Source organism: Haplochromis burtoni, unplaced genomic scaffold, assembly GCF_018398535.1.
Source record: "Haplochromis burtoni strain Fernald_Lab_line unplaced genomic scaffold, NCSU_Asbu1 Contig_208, whole genome shotgun sequence".
NCBI lineage: Eukaryota > Metazoa > Chordata > Actinopteri > Cichliformes > Cichlidae > Haplochromis > Haplochromis burtoni.
Genome location: NW_024582569.1, coordinates 931,042 through 950,240, shown reverse-complemented (window position 1 = coordinate 950,240; position 19,199 = coordinate 931,042). Strand labels below are relative to the sequence as shown.

General features: G+C 39.9%; 1 protein-coding gene across 22 annotated transcripts in view; it reads left to right on the top strand.

The window, feature by feature from the left end:
- adgrb2 (adhesion G protein-coupled receptor B2) overlaps positions 1-19,199 on the top strand; it is a 252,436-nt gene that overhangs the window by 73,041 nt on the left and 160,196 nt on the right. For all 22 annotated transcript variants that reach the window (XR_006055069.1, XR_006055070.1, XR_006055071.1 and 19 more), the window contains exon 2: positions 2,556-3,459. Coding sequence is in view for 19 of the 22 variants with exons in the window: in XM_014338041.2 (XP_014193527.1) it covers positions 2,571-3,459 (889 nt within the window). In the remaining 3 variants the exon portion in view is untranslated. The remainder of the gene's footprint in view (positions 1-2,555; positions 3,460-19,199) is intronic.

Here is a 19,199-nt window from a genome sequence, read left to right as displayed (position 1 = left end):
TGAAATTTTGTCAGTGTTCACTATGTAGATAGAATTTGCATTTGTACCAAGATATTCTTTTGCTATTGGTTAAAAATCCGTGGTCCCTCCCAGTCCAAGATGGCACTCGTCTAGAATGAGATATGGACCATATAGAACTTGTTGACCATTATACGTATAATATATAGTTATGTAGTGCACTCCAGACAGCCATACTTGTCAGAGTGAAAAAAAATACTCCCAAAATAACCAGTGCAAGTGCAAAAGGGTGTAATTTCAGTTTCACGTGGCATGCCCTTGTGGTTGTACATATGTGATTTATCTGCCATTTCATTTACATCTACGACACACCATGAATTTCAGAAATTCCACTGTTTTTCTCACTTTTATGCATTAATGTTTAATTTGGATTATATAACAAGAGCTTGGGCCCACTACAAGCAAGTTACCAAGACTACAGCTGAGGAGAAGAGAAAGAGAAGGATGTTTTTATTCTCTTTCACTCAGCTGGCTCACAAGAAGATGACATTTTGTGAGCTCATACACTTGACATCAAATAATCAAATGAGAATATTAAATAAAATTTAAAAATAGGTGAATAAAACCTAAGATGTGCTAAGTTGTGTCTTACTATTTTATAAGAAATTAAGGCAAATGCAGAAGTGTGTGAAAAAAAAATTATACCACCCTTATTATTTCCATGTGAATGAAGAGGGTAAGTAGCAGCCAGGTGCTGCTAATCAAATGTACCTTATTAACTGATCTTCAGCAAATGTGAGCACCTCTGTAAAAGCAGAAGGTTTGGCACGGGGGTATTTGGAGCATTCAGGTGTGTTTTAAATCAGTGCCAAGGAAGAAAGACATCAGCAATAATCTTAGAGAAAGAAATTGTTTCTAATCATCTACAGAGACTGCAGAGACTATAAGACCTTTTTCAAACCATTTGACGTCCATCATTCCGCAGAAAGATGGATTATTCACAAGTGGAAAACATTCATGACAGCTGCCAATTCCCTAAGAGTGGAAATCTTCACCCCAAAGTCAGAACATGCAATGTTCAGCCTCGGTTAACATGTTAGATGTTAAAGTTTATGACATGACAAGTATGGCTTGTTTTGAATAGTTGCCAGGAGAAAGCCACTCCCCTCTAAAAAGATCATGTTGCATCTGAACTAACCACAGGACTTGTGGAAAAATGTCCTTTAGACAGATGACACCAAAGCAGACACATTTGTGCTGATATGCTGTTTTTGGTATCGGCCAAATGCGATGCTGTGCATTATGGCCAAACACCTCATACCATCTGTGAAGCACTGTGGTGGAGGGGTGATGAGTTGGCTTGTTTTGCAGCCACAGGACCCGGACACCTTGCCGTCATTGAGTCAACCAATGACTGTTGTATACCAAATTGTTCTAGAGTCAAATGTGAGGCCATATGTCAATAGGTCATGAAACAGGACAATAATCCCAAGCACAGCTGCAAAAGTCCAGTTCAAACCGCATTGCATTTGAAATGTGCTGGAGGAATTTAAGAGAACCATGCATCAATTAAATTAAGAAAAAAAAGCACATCAGCCCAGAAAGTACCTCATTCATGAGATGGCTTTCCAAGTCCTGCATCTTTGCATCTGAACATATTATTTATATAGAGTTCATTAATTCAAAGAAATTCTTTGTTTTTTTTCTTTGCAGTTTCATTTTTTTAATTCATCAATGACTTTTTGTGGTATTGTGTAGTAGCTTTGTAAAGTTTTGTAATGTGTTTACAGTACAAAGTTGTGGTAAAAGTATGTGTTGTCTTGAGGCATTTATTGAATTTCAAAGCATAGTAATATTTTTTGCAAGAAAAAGTAGGTATTATGCTATAAGGTTATTGGTAGAGTGGTGCAAACATTTCCCATCTCCCACGCATCCTCTTCAAACCACAATTATGCAGAACCACTTGAAAGTCTTAGGTGATGGAGCCGACACACTGAGAATACAAAAATATAGTGACTATTGAAGTAGTTTCAAGAAAAATGCTAAAACACTGTATATAGAGGTTTTTTTGTCAGCTGTGTGTGTGTGTGTTGTGTGAGTCAAAATCAGGCTGTTGGCGGACCCTCACTGTGTCGGTGATGGTAATAGTTTGCCAGAGCCTTGGGGGAGCTTCTCAGCAGGCGATGGTGTGTGTATGTGTACGTGATGTTGTCTGTGTGTTTGTGTGCACATATCAGCAGGAAAGGGTAGAGCAGGCCCCACAGTGCATGTCTCAACAGCCAAGTCATCAACCCTTTTAATCCAGCCCAGCAGGGATGTGTTTGTGTTTTTGACGGCGCTTGTGTGTGTATGTTTGAAGAACTTCGTGAGAAGTGCTGCCATGAAGTTGTTTATATTCTACTCTGAGGAGTGGCAGAAAGCTGTCCAAAACATTTTCAGCTTGATGTGATTTTTTTAAATACAATATTGAACTTTTTCTCTTTTATCCGTGTCATGTTGATTTTGTTTGAAAGTATTGCCTAATATGTCTAATGTCCAATCAGATCTCTCTCTATCCCCGCCTCACCCATCCTATTCTCTCTTCTCTCCCCCTGCAGGACGAATGTCATAGGATGAACACTGCTGGTGGGGTGTGTCTGTCTGTGCTGTCCTCTCTCCTGGCTGTGGCTGGGGCCCTGGCTGCCGTGTCTGCCCTCGCTCTAGCTCCTCTCTCTGCCCTGGCTGAGGCTGCCTATGGGGTTGCCAATAGCGTCCCCAGCACCGGGGCAGAGGGGGCCCCCTCGCCTTTGTCCTCACCATGCTCCAGCCTTGTAGCTGGAGTGCTCTATGGCTCTTTCTCCCTAAGGGAGCTTTTTCCCTCCAGGGCACCGGGTTGTTCCTGGTCTCTGGAAAACCCGGATCCCACCAAGTACTCCCTCTATCTCCGCTTCACGCGCCACCCTGTCATTTGTAGGACACACTCCCCCATGCTCCTTTCCCTTGACCACCACCTAGCCAATCAAAGCTGTCCCCTGCACTTACAGACGGCCACAGCCAGAGATCAGGAAGTCATCGATCTTTGTGGCAGCCGCACCAGTTCAGACGGACCTTACTCCTTTCTGCAGTTCGATAAGAACTTTGTCCAACTGTGTCTAACGAGACATCCAGCTGCAGATGAGCCTCAGGTATCTAAGGAATTGCTGGAGCTGAGACTGGTAGAGGTGTTACTCATTAACAACGAAAACTCCAGTCAGTTTACCTGCGGTGTGCTCTGCCGATGGTTCGAGGAGTGTTTGCGCACTGATCACAATGCAGACCAGGAGGTTTCTGATGGGGATGGTTGTGGGATGACCCAGACAGGCTGTATTTGTCCAAATCACAACATTATGGCACCACCTGTTCCTCTGCTCCCAGAGACACCGCACACTTTCAGTAACGGGTCACTGGCTCCTGATGACTGTTGCGTCACCGAACTGCATTCCAATGATGCAATCGCCATAGCGCCCCGAGACGTACGACAAGGTAGGATTCCTTTCACTGTAATTTATGAGGTGGTGTTTCAGTGCTGGTCTTGCTATTTTCAGTGAGCACACATCCCTATGTGAAAATTACTTTGGCCTTGTAACACAACGTGCAATAAAGCAAGATAGTCCAAGGTGCAAGCTGACCCAAACACTCTGAGTTGTTTATTTTATGTATCCACTCGGAGTAACAAATTGAAAAGAAAAGTTTGTTATTGTGCCTTTTTGTAGCACCTCGAGAAGCGGTGGAGGTGGCGAGAGGGGGGTCACATTGGCTGCTTGACAGATAATTTATTATTTGAATTTTGTCTTTTGCATGTTGGCCTTTAATTAAAAAAAACGAAGCAGTTCAAAGGAGGCCCTTTAAACCTTCCATCAAAAGATTTGTAATGCCTGACAGAAATCCAGCCTTTTGATCTATATTTTAGAGATTCCCCCATGTGGCCAAGGGGTGGGTCTCCCATGACTTCAGTTTACATGCTGAACGGTATTGTGTGTGTATGTGTGTGTGTATCCATCCACTGAGAATGTTAGGACTAGATCAGATTTGACACCAATGGACAATATGCAAACCGTCTTTTCTACATCAATGAATTAGACACAAAGAAGACAATCCTTTCACGCACAATACACATGGAAATTTGTTTGCGTGTGTGCATCCGCATAAATCTGTTTTCTGCCTGCAAGCAACACAGATAAGTGCTTAATCCAAACAGAAATGGACAAGCACTTGTGCTAAAGCTTTCTAATCATTTCACTTCATCACTGCCACCAGAGTATTTAGTCTAATGTAATTAAATTAGAACAATATAGAGGTGCATGTGATATGCTGAGATGGAGTTTGCTTTTCAGGTCACGTAATTGCATAATAATTTTCCTTTGGGTGCCTCATAAGCATGTTTGCAGTCTGCATAGTAATAATTAGAACCAGGTTATTGTTAGGCTTGGCCTTCCTTTAACAACACACTAACACACACACTAAGAGCTCTAGGGAGATTTTTACCTTGCTAGTGGGAAGGTTATCGTCTTCCGGATTTCATGAGCAGGGGAGCATTTATCATCTTATAACCTCATAGAGGAAGAAAAGGGTATACTTAAGGGAGATTAAGGAAGTGAGTCATTTACCATTTTGTCTTGACCTGATGTACTATTGCTTGAGAAAGTGCCATGTAACTGTTTTGGCCAAAAGTCAAACTGATAATGCAACTCTGTTAATTAATTCTAAGGGTTGCAGTGATATCCAGCTTATGCCACTGTCCTGAAAGACCTCTTAGCTTTATTTTTGTGTCACTTCCATGAGACAGTTATTTGCTGACATATTGATTAGCAGTCACATGTATGGTTTGGAGAAGGTGGTGCTACCAAAGCATCAGGAGGCAAAGCTGGAGATGCTAAGAATTTCAGTGGCAGTGACCATAAGAGAGAGCATTAGAAATGATTGCATCAGAAGGGCAGCTCAGGTTTTGAGTTAAAGTTAGAGAGATAAGGCTACCTTTAATCTACAAGGATAGGAGATATGCACAGGAAGGATAGTGGATATATTGGGTAAAGAATGTTGAATATGGCGAGCCAGGCAGGAGGACAAGAGAAAGACCACAGAGAAGATTTATGGATGTATTAAAGGAGGGCATTAAGAGGGTTGGCATGAGAGAGGAAAATGTTGGCAATAGGGTTTAGATGGATGCACGCAATCCGCTGTGGGGACCCCTAAAGAGAGCAGAGAAGAAGAAAAAAAAGATTAGTTAGCAACCAGCCACTGTCCACTCCTGCAGGATGTTCTCAACCCCTGGTCTTCTGTAGAAAACATTTTTTTCTCACCAGTTCCCTTTTGCAGTAATTATCCATAAATGTTAAAATTACTGTAAATCCAGGACTGTGCTGTCAGAGTAACAGCCATAATCTTGCCTTTACTCTGCTCCTGTCCCCTTTCTGTCGACTGAAAGATAAACAATTTTGCCCCCGCTGAGTCAGAGACACTCAAAAACAAAGCTTAAATGCCAGCTTTCTCCTTCGTGCTGGTCCACTTTTTGCCTTAATGCATGGTTGCCAATTTTCAACTGTCAGCTGTGGTGAGACTCAGACACTCACTTTAAATTTAAGACGAAAACAAATAGTAAAAATTAGAACAAAGGAAATGAATTTTGACTTTAGTAAACAGGGTCTGAGTCTTAGAACAACATCTGTATAAAAGGAAAATGAAACTGAAATGAAAAAGTAAAACTGCTACTCTGTAACAGCTCATCTGTCTCAGTTGCAGAAAGACAGACTCATTTATTATTGATAATAAAAATAATAATTAATGACCTAACCCCTCATCGAGATGCATCTATTTACCATATTGCTTCCATAGTTATGCAACAAATACGACTTCATTCCCAGCCAGAATTAAAACAACTGTTAAAAGTTAAAGGTCAGTTGAAACACATAAAAACTGTATTTTTTCTGATAGTGATGGGCGAGTGTCGGTGCTAAAAAAAAAAAAAAGAAGAGGTTTTGGCGCAAGAGTTAGGAAATTAGAGGAAAAGCATATAAAAACAAGCACATCAAAGAAGAAGATGAAATAAGGCAGGGTTGCCAACTCCCGATGAGAAGCCATGATGGGAACTAAATATACTGCAGTTCTTTCTTCATAAATTTTACATAAGCAATCCACTGGACATCTAATTAGCTGAACTCACAACTAAAACTTCTGAAGGTAACAATTCTATAGATCTTTTCCTTGAAATGGGCAAACAGATCTAATTACACCGAGTTACACAATCAGTATCTTTAGATTTTAGATTTATAGATGAGATAAATACATGATCAACAGAACTTTCTAATTCGTCATGAATACAATTTAAACTCAGCAGTCGAGTTTCTTGTTTTAACAAAAGTAATTTATCAACACAGTTTACATTGTTAAGCCATTTGAATCTGAAATCTACTTTTCTTCCTTTTTACAAGATGACCTTAACCAGTACAGTAATCAAATTGTACTAAATATGACCTAGGGTACCTACAAGGGAGCCAGAGGCATCAAATGATGAGTATTTACTTGTGAAAAAAGCCTGTTTGCTCTTCATCCATGGAGTTGGCAAAGAAAGAATTTATCTATCTAGTTTATTAGAGTGACACTTTGCTCAACCAGGTCTTTAATACCGCATATGTGTATTTTTCTATAGGCGTCTCAGTGGATGCTGGCAGGGAGAGATGGTACTTTGTAGACAAACAGTTCATAGTAAATTCAACAAACTTGTTTGCAGAATATGAAATTGAATCTCCTCTACTGACACTGACTCTTCGAGGAGCAAACTAAACAATAATAATCATTCAACTCTCTAATCTAACTTTCTCAAATTTGCTGCGAATGTCTCAAATGGCAGAGAGTATGGAAAGTAATGCAAACAGATTGCTTTTCCAGTTTAATAAACATGTAACCTTGGGCTTTTTCTCAACTGCTGTAAATAGTTTGCAGTTTTAGTTACTCTAAAAAGCTGGACTTGCACATGACCTGCAATGTACGTATACCTAAAACAGCAAAAAAGCCATAATGCAACACGTTTATGCTTTAAAAGGCTTTTCTCTATATTTTTTGTAACTCTTGTGCTTATGATGTGATTCTTAGAGCTAACTGTTATACCACGACCATGAGCAAGTGAAGGCACATTTCAGTTCCTGAGATGTTTTGTGGCTGAATGTCAGGTCTGCTTGATAAAACTCAGATCCCCGGCTTTTCCAATCCATCAGCAGCTGTCTCCGCCCACACCTGATGTCTTCCACATAATCATTTTGTATTAAGCGAAAAAGAAAAAGGAAATACAAAGTGCTATCATACATGTGCACACATTAGCATGTGGCTAATATTTACAGTTGAAAGTTTGTGACAATGCTTATTTCCACATGCTATTTATCTCATGGTCTTTACATGTTATGCTTTCTTCTTCTGTCTTTTCTAAAACTGAAAATATTACAGCTAACTCTCCTTTGCACATTAATCAAATGCACGTACTAAAATGGACAGAGATCTCAGCATTACATAAAAATATTAATTTCACATTCTCATGTTCTTATTTCTATTGCGGTATAAAGTGAGCTTGAAGGCTTTGCTCCTGCAAATACACAGGATCCTTTAGATTTCTATTTGGAATGAAGGGCAGCCTTGCTTGAGTGAATTATTTGGCCTTTTTAAAGATGGAGAGAGAAAAACCATTTCTTAATCTAGCCAATTCTTAATGGTGAACTACACTTATATATCTACACAGCAATGACAGAATACATTAAATCTTCAAAGGAACTCTCAAATAACATACCCTGATTGCATGTCTTTAGTGCATGTGGGTTCAATTAGTACATTGCTGCTATTAAATTGCTGATGAAAATAGGGACCATCCATTATGTCCACCCTATTCTAAGATCCTGTGTAATTTACATGATAGCTTGTAGTTTTACTCATTCATGTCATGCCTGTGATTTGTCAATTATGTATTCATAAAGTCCGCACGTGTGCCAACAACAGCACTGTGATAGATGACAGATGGCTTCTCCTGGTGTATGAAGTGTAAGGATTAAGTTGATGACATGGAGTTCCTTGTCATGTCAGCTCGTGGCTTCCACCACATTTGCCCGTAGCTTCTACCTCACCTAATCGGAAAATGGCAATAAACAGCAGATTTATCTTACCGTGGTATACTATATTTCTTAATATCATGAGCTGTTCTGGATCCCGAGGACGTAAGAACGTCTCATTTATGTGAGAGACAGCTGAACGGAGAGTATGAAGCTAGCATCATTGTTTTCAATCATTCATCAATCATTTGTGAGAGAATTACACCATCCTGTATGTGTTGGCTCATTCATCACACTACAATATCTACCGTAGTTGCCCTTTGATTTAATTAGTAGGCATGCACATATTGAATTGGGGCTCTAAGTGGAAGCTTCCTTCTCAAGTTTGCAGCAAAGGCTGTAATTTGGTGCTTGTTTTTCTTTTGTTATTCATCGTATTATTTGCACTAGTTGGTATTAGGAATGAAAAGACTGCTGTTGTATGCACAGAGAAGTGTCAGTTTAAATAATGTACTCTTCAGGAAATACTATAGGATGCAGCCTCAAGCTAACCTTAAAAAATTTCAGCCTCTGTTCTCTATGCCAAGAAGACGGGAGTCCATTCTTTTAAAGAAAAAAAAAAGAAAAACAAGTCCATAAACTCCATAAACTGCACTGGTTGCATTTTACTTAAATGCAACGTGGTTTATATGTATTGCTATTCTTTAAAAAATAAATAGAAAAAGTTAATAGAGTAATTTTACTGTAATTTTTCCTTTATTTATAAAAGAAAAAGGCTCAACCTTTACAGTAAATACCAGCACTTTGTTGTTATTAATTACTATTGTCAAAAGAATTTTTATTGGTGCCGACTGTTAGACGTACAGTCTTGTGTTCTTTTTCTTTCTTTCTTTCTTTCTTTTATTTTGGCACTGGAGTGGAACTAAAGTTCAACCCATAAATATAGGAATGAAGCAGCTGAAGAAGTGTACACTGCCTCCAGTGCAAGTGCAATCTGGCTTTGTGCTGTCATGACACATTCGGGTCATATTTGTAATGTCCACCAGCAGTGTTTACAAATGCAGGAGAGCAAGGACAGCTGGACTTGTCTTTGACTTGTATTTCTCTTACTTTAATCTGAGTGACTTTGATCAGCTACAGTGGTACACAATGATTCATTCCTTTAACAGTCCAGTACCACAGAGACCTGTGCACATAATAAAATATGCTCAAGTTTCATAAATTGTCAGAAAAAAACATCTATTTCAGGATGATAGTTTTTGTAATACACAATGCTGTTCAAATGTCTTAAGTCACCCGATTTTTATTAGGAAAATAACTAAATTTGTGCAGTGATTTATTGAAATGTGCAAATGGAAATGGAAATATAGTGCGTAAGGCAAAAACTGAGTTTGTACAATTCTAAAGAGCTTGAAAGTCAGTATTTTGTATTACAACCTTCCTGGTAAGTTTACTTTGTAAATGGAGGCATTCAAAGCTCTTATTTAAAGAAGCTTGACCTGCCTTTTGTACTTTTTTTGATCAACATGACCCCACACTGCTTCAATAATGTGAGTTCTTCTTGTGGAATTTGGCGTTTGAATAGTTTCTTGACAGCCAAACTTCCACTGAGATCATTTCTTCCATGAATAAAATGAATAAAGAAGTGATGGATGGTTTAAGACTTTCATACATGACTACAGTATTTTACTATGCTTAGTTACAGATACTTCATGGCAAGTCTGCATGCTTAAATATTGACATCTGAATTTCTGTGAGTAAGGTGTCGTTAATTTCCTTATACGCTTCATTATCCAGCTGTCAAAAGGTCACTTTGCTGGACATCTGCCTTAATCCCTGCACATTCCCACATCCATACTGCACACACTCACACACACTCACATACACAGTTACAGCATTTCACTTCCAAGGGAATTCATGTTAGCACAGATTCAGGTTGCGGATTATGTCATATGCATGTGGTAGGGGTGTAGAAAGAGGAGGTGGAAACACAGAAAGGAGGAAATTAGAGAGGGAACTGGGATTTGACGAGAGCTCTGGGGACCAGATCAACCTTGCATTGAGCAGAAGCCAGTGGTCCGTCACTTAAAAATACACACTTACACACGCACACCTAGACACAGACACACACACAAGCAGTCAGTTCATCCCTTCCTCACGGAATACTATCGCTTCTTGGTAATTAGAGCGGAGAGAAGTGTGTGCTTTTTCTTGTGTATCTCGAGCAACATGGGTAATATGTGTTTATTCTCACAGTGTGCTGGTACACTGTATTTACATACAGGTGTTTGCATAACCCTTTACCCGAACACATACAAACACAATGAAAAATGCAGGCTGCAAACACACGCCACGGCTTATGACAAAGAGTAATTGCATGCCATACAATACAGTAGCTGCGGAGATATTTTTTCCCTAAAAGAATGGAGCACGGCCACGTGTGTGTGCGTGTGTGTGTGTGTGCGCGTGTGTGTGTGTGTGTGTGTGTGAAAGACTGTGGCAGGAGAATTAGTATTCTGTGCACATGGTCTATGACTCTCTTACTGAACGGGCTCAGCACTGAGCCCCTTTATGCTTCAGCAAAGGCCCAAACACTCACATAAGCACACACACACACACTCACATAAACACACACACATTGATAGACATACACACCTTGTCATTTAAATCCTTTCCCATTTTCTCAACAGATTGCTTTGGATCAGTATGGATTGGAACAGTACACAAGCCAACTTCCTGCTGATGCCATTAAATATGCCACAAATCAAAATTATATTGTGTATTGTGTATTTTCCAATAAATATGACCTCTTTGTCCTCTTTTTCTTACATTCTTTTTTTGTTTTTTTTTTGTTTTGCAGATGGCACAATACATTTGCATAGTATGCATGCTTGCTTGACTCCTACATGTTATACTCTGCCACTATGTCTTATTTTGCCTCCCACCACTGCCATCTGCACATATAGATTCAAGATGTTTATTCTCAGTTTTTGACACAGATTTTGGTTTTTTTTAAGCGGGTTGTATTCTGTTAGAATTCAATAATGTGAGCTGTGTTGATGTGTGATATTGCAGGTGTTAACTCCAATACACAAACAGCTTATAAAAGGCAATTTCAGGCTGTTTAGATTGAGTTCTGTAACTCCTCTCCAATTAGCGTCTTCAGATACCTCGCTGCGTTCCAATTGCATCCATTGTCGTTTCCGGTACGCTGGTTAGCTTTTTGAGTTGAAAAAGAAAATGTACGATGTTTAAACTCAATTTGCGTTTTCAACAAAGACAGAATTTGATCCATAAATGATCCATAAACAGGTAGACACAATGACTTTTTTAACACCAAAGGATTAAAAAAGAATTGTAAAAAGCATATACTCTCACTCCTTCATGCTAAATGATCTAGTAAACTTCCTGTTTGTTTGTTTGCTTCTTTTTCTTTTTTCTTTTTTTTACCCCTGTGGTGATGAGGGCAAATCTGCATGGTATACCAAAGGCTTAAGTGGGTTTTGACCTTTTCATCTCATTTCTCTCACCAATCAGTCATGGCATATGGCTGCCCCTTCCTGGGCCTGGTTCTGCTGCAGGTTTCTTCCTATTAAAAGGGAGTTTTTCCTTCCCACTGTAGCTAAGTGCTTGCTCAAAAGAGGTTGTTGTAGTTTTCTCTCTATTATTTTGGTGTCTTTACCTTACAAAATAAAGCACCTTAGGGTGACTGTTTTGATTTAACGCTATATAAATAACATTTAATTCAATTCAACTGAGCTCAATTGAATTAAACTGAAAAACCTTATTAATCAGAAAATATTTATGGAAGGAATTGGCAATATGTTCTCCAGGAACATACTATACCAATACTAGCTTACTGAGAACAACATAAAAAGAGTGAAGACACATATAACATTAAAATGCATACATACACACACACAGACAGACACACACAAGAGGATATAGGGAGAATATAGTACAGCAGAGTTTCAGTATCCTGGCACCGTGTTGAAAATGCCTTTCAGATCCCAAGGGTGTAACTGGTCGAGGGGAATAAGATGGGGGGGGCAAAGGTTGGTGCTGAATTAGGTCTATCACTCTGTCTGCACCTAATGAAAGTTGTATGATGTTAGGAGGCGAGCGAAGTCAGAGTAAAATTGTGAGCGGGATATTTTAGGCCAGCGGAAGTTTTGAGCGACATGCGAGGAGATGAAGTGAAGCGAGGGAGATGTGGTTAAGGCACCAGTGGGCCAAATTAGATAACCTCCAGAGAGCCCCCATCCCATGCATACCCATCATTTGAGACTGCACTGTGCAGCATGTGTGTGTATGCCTGCGTGTGTGCATGAGTAGAGAGTGAGAACAAGAGCAAGTGTGAGTTAGTGCGAGCGCCTAGGATATTTGTGTGTGAACGAGTGGATGACGAAAAACCTCAGAGCTACAGCGTCTCTCAGAAGGCTCTCACAGCTTTAGAGTGGCCATAGAGCGATTCGTTGATAATGGAATACAATGATGTATTACAGCGCAGACACACACATAGATGCACACTCACATAGTCTGTATCACTCTCTGGCCCACTGACTCCCAAAGTCAAGCTCCGATGACTTCATGTGATCGATTAACTGCAGAAAATAGACAGGCATTCCACAGAGCACCTGTGCCCACAGTCACATGATACAATCCCCACAGGAGGCTAGCGTGCATGTGGATGTGTGTGCAATTGTTTGTTGGACTTCCAGTTGCGTGATGATATTAAAAAAAAGCTTTCCAATGTCAAAGTCCAACCATGCAAATCTCTGTGACAGGGTTGACATTTTGCGTGAAGCATCAGCCTCTGCGGTTTTATAAAGAGTAAAAAAAACAAGAAAAAAATATGTTGGTGTGGCACCGCTTGCTGATTTTCAACCACACACCCCTGCGTTGTTTTGGCAACAGTGACATTTCATGTGAGCGCAACGCTGACATGCAGTTTGAAGCAAAGCATTTGATTTTAAGCAACTATCTGTGGGATGCGAATGGCGGTTCACCTGCACGACAAAATTCTGTCTTTGCTTTGACAAGAACACAACAAAAGCCTTTGCCTACATACAGTGGCAATTTGATCCATCACAATTAGCTTGATAGCTGTGCAGTGGAGCACGTGATGCTAATGTGGCTATGGGTACTATTCCACTCCCAGCAGCCCAACTGTAGGTGACATTTATCTATGTTTTTCACTGACTTTTAGTGTTCTTCTCCTCTGACTTTCCTTCTAACATCAGTGGAACGCCATGAATTATGTTAGGCCGTTTGTAATCCCTCAGTTCATGTGCTCCATCTGTTATGGCTGGGTGTTGCTACCTGCTTAAAGTGTTCAAATATATTGTTTTAAATTGGAAAAGAGGAGCAGACGATACAGTTTATATCAGCTTGATTTGACGCAACACTTTTCTCCTGTAAACTCTCCAGCTTGTGGACCCTATCCCACCACTCCCTGCACATCTCCAGTCCTGCTCGCTACACACTACTCATCAAACCATAAATAATAAGTGATGTCAAACATAATATTAAAAAGCACTGAAACACAGAAAGTGCTGAGCATCCACTATGTCACTTTAGTGCTTTAAGATGTTAGTTTGGATCAACCCAGCTCTTGAGAACACCAAGCAAAGCAGAGCAGCTCCCGTATTACTCCCAGACTCAACTATTGGAATTACTATTCATCACATATATGGGGCCTCATAGTATCATATTATCCTAACAGAGAATTTCACTCTTGACGGACAAGTTTACCTGTGATTCTCCCATTTTACTTTAGTTTTTTCCCCATATTTTTTAGCAATACATTGAATTTCATGGACCCCACTAACAGTGTGACTATGTGGAATCAGTTAAATGTTTGGGCTTTTGAGACAGTCACCCTAAGATAAAGCTTAAAACTTTCTTTCTTTTTTTAAAATTGAAACTTATTATTACGGGCTCAGTCACACAATAGCAAAATTATGATGTCAACCTTGGGACTTGGAAAAATTTAATTCATTTTTTTTTTTTATATTCTGATTCTAATTCTATATAAAAGCAAGGTTGCCAAGTGTCATTTTGCACTTAAACCGCTGTCCTGCAATAACTTTGTCACTATTTTGTGGAGGAGTTTCTAAATTTCTGTTTTAAATCTATGATTCTTGGGTTCTGATTGAGCTCTGTAAGCCGTTTATGTCAATTTCTAGAGTTAGCAAAGTTTAATGTTAGTATTTTGTACATGTAGATGGCACCAGATAACCATCATATTATCGCAAACAGATTGCATTTAATTGCCAACTTGTCCACACTGCTTTGCAAGCTCCATCCTAATGCTGTTTCATCAACATCTTGAGGCAACTAAGTTCCTTTGGAGACAGCAGCAGACTGCAAATGTTTCAGACCTGTCCTCATCTTTGAAGCAACCAGTTCAAAGGCCTATGTTTTCACTCCTTGTGCATAAATATATAACATTCGCTGTCATTCGCTTTTTTCCCATCCTTTTCTGCAGTTTGTGTCTTTGTTATTGTGTTATTCGGCACGTCTCTATGCTCATCTATCCTGTCTTCTTTTTCTCCTCTTCCTCCAACCAGTTGGAGCAGATGGCTGCTCCACCCTAAGCCTGGCGATTCTGTTACAAGCAAGTTGTCTCTCAGTGCAGTGAGCGAGCTTATACAGGATCTAATCGTTGAGTTTTCTTTCTCTAAAATTGTGGGGTCTTGCTGTACAACACAAGACGAGATGGCTGTTGTTGTGGCGTGATAGCCACTGATGTGGCTTTGTGTCGACATGGATACTTGCTTCTGATTGCTCCTCTAATTCTTCAAAATAAAGAACAGAAACTGTTCAGCAAATGTGACTTTGCTGTTGATTGAAAGCAACCTTTTTGCTTGTACCTTTTCTTGACAAGTATACTGTGCCACTCCAACAACTCACCAAAAAAATCCCCAACACACAATAGCCCTGGTGAATAGCATGTGAGCTTTTATAAAGTAATTGTTCCCAGTGTATCTTGTCCACTCATAGTTCAGTCATGCGTGGGAAGTGCAATGCTTTGACCCATGTGGTAAACAACTGGCCACCTGAGCCCACAGCAGTTACTTTGCATGTGTATCTGCTTTTGTATCAGCATTCACAGCATAAAGCGCATTTGCTCTCGTGACCGTATATGTGCGTGTGGTGGAGTGTGAGGAGATAATCTTACTTGCTGGGACATCTGGAAGATTTATGGTGGCAGTATAATTACTTCTTGGTACAGTAAGTGATTTAACACATGTGGAACCTGCCACCTGTCAGGTGGAATGAGGCTGGAAACGCCTTTGCAGTTGATAACCAGTGGTGATCTAATGCTCTTCTGAAGGTGCTATGGATACTAACATCCATTTCAAGAAGTGAGCTGATAGTATTGTCACCAGGAGAGACATAGTAAGACAGACAGAGGGTTACTGATACCAAGCATCAAGGCACATGACATATTGCCTGCCATTATGTAAATCTGTTTTTTACTTCCCAGTATCAAGGAAAGACACATTCCCATGCTGCTGCTGCTGCCGGGGTGCATTTAAGTTCAAAGACCTGTAAGTGTATGTCGTCTTGAACTGTTTCTATTCTTGATGCATGATGGAGAACTTACCCTGGTACACAGCCCTGAAAGAAGATGGGGTTTTATAGCTGTGTGTGTGTTACCGCTCACTGGCATTTGCAAATATCTGTCCCACATTCAGGGTGTGTCCACTGCAAAATCATATAAAAAAAAATATTAAAAGAAAAATGGAGAAATGGTTTCTCCAGTGTTTGTCTTATCTTTAGTGGAATTCATACTTTCTGATTAGAACCTATATCTGTGGAATTAAAGTGGAATTTTGCAGGTGTGTGTGAGAGGGAAGGACCTGGTAATACGGCGTTGTGACGCTGAGATTTGTTGTTCGGGTCAATTTCATCCCACAGCTTATTAGCATGGCCTAGCACTTCATGCTCTATCATTTTGCCACAAGTGACTTCCTTGATATTTTTGTGAAGTTTGGCCGGTGACACTAAAGATCATCAGTGTCTTAATCTTAAATTGACATTGGCATACTACTGGCTGTCCTGAAGGCTAAATTACCCTGTTGCTGAACAGAGTAATCACCAAAATGTTGCAAAATGTTACAAACAAGGTGTCTGTTAGTGGCTGTGTGTGATGCACCAGGTTATGACTGTCTCTTGTTAGTAGGAATGTGTGTATTTTAACCCACGCCGCAATCCTTTCCTAAGCCTAACCAAGAAGTTTCAAATGCCAGTGAGTGAAAGCAAAACAAGGCAAAGTGGGTAACACTTTGCACAAATGGGACTCAGTTTGTTGGCGTTACTTATACCTGCTGCTTAGTGATGGGAGGTCCGGCTCTTGTATTTTAGCCTAATTTAACAATTAGGAATGTTTTTTGTGCTGGGAGACAATTTTTTTATTCATGCTTTTATAAAATAAATATTTTTATTCATTTACTACTACTAAGGAGAACATACATGGGGTTTAAGGCCTGGACAAAAGTTTGAAATGAAAAATGGCTGAAAATAAAAATGGGTGTGATTTCAGCCAGTGCCTCATTTTAGCTTTGCAGTCTTCAGCAGGGCTGAGCAGGAGCACCTGAAGATTCAGCTCTCCTTGTCGTCGTTTACTACAATGAATCGGCTCGCTCACAAATGACACATCACTATTGCTGTCCCAGTAAAACTATGATGTCATCTTTTTATAAAAAGGTGCAGGATTTCCTGGTCGTCAACCAGGAGATTGTTGACGACAAGGTCAGTTGCATCTACTAAATTCTACAAAAGGTTGGACTTATTCTGTATTTTCACGTCCTTTGAGCCGTCAGATTTTTTAATGAATTCTAGAATAAATGTAATTACTTGCCTCATGCAAGCATTGCATTTCTTAAGATTTATATGAGGGAACTCATTGCAGATTCTTATGTATGAAACTATGATTTACTTATCATGAAAGGACCAGATCATTCTGGGACACCTTTACATCTTTATTCTTAATATAACCTTTATGATATGTGCACATGGACACTCTTCCCCCCTCCAATGTCTCCTCTGGTGAACTTATCTGTGTTCATTTGGCTTGACAAGAGGGGAATCTGTTTGCCAGACACATGATAGCCTCCCATGGACAAAGCTATCTATCTTAATACAGTGAGGGAAACTCTCTCTCAGACACACAGACACACGTAGTTCTTCCTGAAAGCCTAGTGTGTGTTTCAAACACTGTAGATGTGAATTTCAAAATCATTCCCAACCACTAAGCATGACCTTTGTTTGTCTCCTATGACTGAGCTATACAATCCCTGGAATTTTAAATCTTCTGTTTTCCGTATACATAGCTATTTATTTTCAGAGGCTATCTGTGAAAATAGCTGTAATTCCTAAAAAAGTTAAAGCAATACTTTTATTAAACCCTTTGAATTAAAGCTGAAAGTCTGCATTTCAATCAAGTCTTGATTGTTTGATCCACTCTGGTGGTGGACAGAGTGGTAACTGTGAGAGAGACTGGCCCTGAATACTGGATCAGAAATACACAAACACACATTGGAATGCTCACAAAGATGAATGTGCACTTAAAAAAAGAAAAGCATACACACAGCACAACACAAACGCCCATCAGCTTGCAGCAGAGAGGGAGATATAACAGTTCCTGCAATGGGAATCTGGCAACGCTGCTCAAGATGAACACAATAGCTTGGCATGAAGGTGATCACGCGTGTGCTTGTGAGTGTGCGAAGGAAGCAAGAAAGGGCGCTGTGGGCAAGCGAGTCGATATCTGACAGCGGCCACCTTCTGTAACTGGAGTAAAATTCCCCCCAAAACATCAAAACAGCGAGCTGCGAATGGTGACCACCGAGTGACAGCCACTCCTGCCCTTGCGAAGTCAAAGTCAGACTTCAAAAACAAGCATGACTGGTGCCTCTCTTGCTCTCCCTCTGCCTGGTGCGCTCTTTTTGTCAGTGCACATCATCGTCACCAGCCGGTGTGTGGCAATTAAATATATCCCTGGGCAATGACGCCCTATTTAGAAATCATTACAAGACAAGGAAATCGTGCCCCTCGTCTTTAGCAAAAACACACGGGAAAGTGTATGTGCCCGTCTGCCTGTGTGTGTGTGTGTGTGCGTGTGTGTGTGTGTGCTGGTCGGTTTCCTGTGCATCCCTTACTTTCGCTATCCGTCATTCTGTTCCGCTCATCCATGGCTCTTTGCTTCCAAGATAACTCTCCCCCTCAGACAGTTTCCAGGAGAGCAGTAAATCCTCTCCTTCCTCCTTTTACCCTGGCCTCCTTCCCTATATGTCAGTTATAGATGTTATCATCTGCATGTAATAGAAACAGAGCAGTGGGGAGACACTATGGTCAACTACACAAGTGCACATGCTGGAAAACTGAATGTCAGGGCATTTTAGGTAGTGGTCAGTAGTACTTTAATATTTCTTATTTTCTTACTTCCTTTTTTTTTTACCAGTATTCTTGACAGGAAAGAATATTTCTGCTTTTGGGAGGTTTTTTGTGTGTTTTTACAGAGCAGTCGACTCCCAGAACAGTTTCCTCCTGTTTCTGCTCCTTTTTAGATCTCCTCGTTTCTTCGTGTAATCGGAATCTTACATAAAAGGAACCTTGCTGTTTATAATATTTGATTGAAATGCTTTAATGCGATCATCAAAGACTGAAACAAAAAACAGAACAGAAGAACAGTCACAGGCTTGTGTCCAATTACAGACTTTCCATTACAGAGGTTGCGTTGATTCAGAGGCTGCTCCGACTGTTTTCATACTTCAAATACATGTAAATATGTTATGCTTAATTGTCTGAGTGACTTTGAATAATGATCCCATTAGGCTTTTTTTTTTTAAATAATTCTGCATCAACCATTAGTGTTTTATTGGCCTTTTTTCTTCTTCTTCTTTTTTTGACTATACAGTAATCTGCATATCTGATGGGATGTTTGCAGGAGTGAACTTAATCACTAGCAATTCTGTCTAATGTTTCAGCGAGCCAGTGTGCATGCCATCATGCAAATGAAGACAATTTTCATCAAATAAATACACAACAGAGTTGAAAGAGAGTTGCAAAATAAAAGGAAAAAAAGATGCCAGGAGACTAGAAACAATTCATATTAATTCAAATTTATATTGTTGTAATCCTGCCTTGGGATGAAAGTTTACGACACATGTGACCTTATTAATA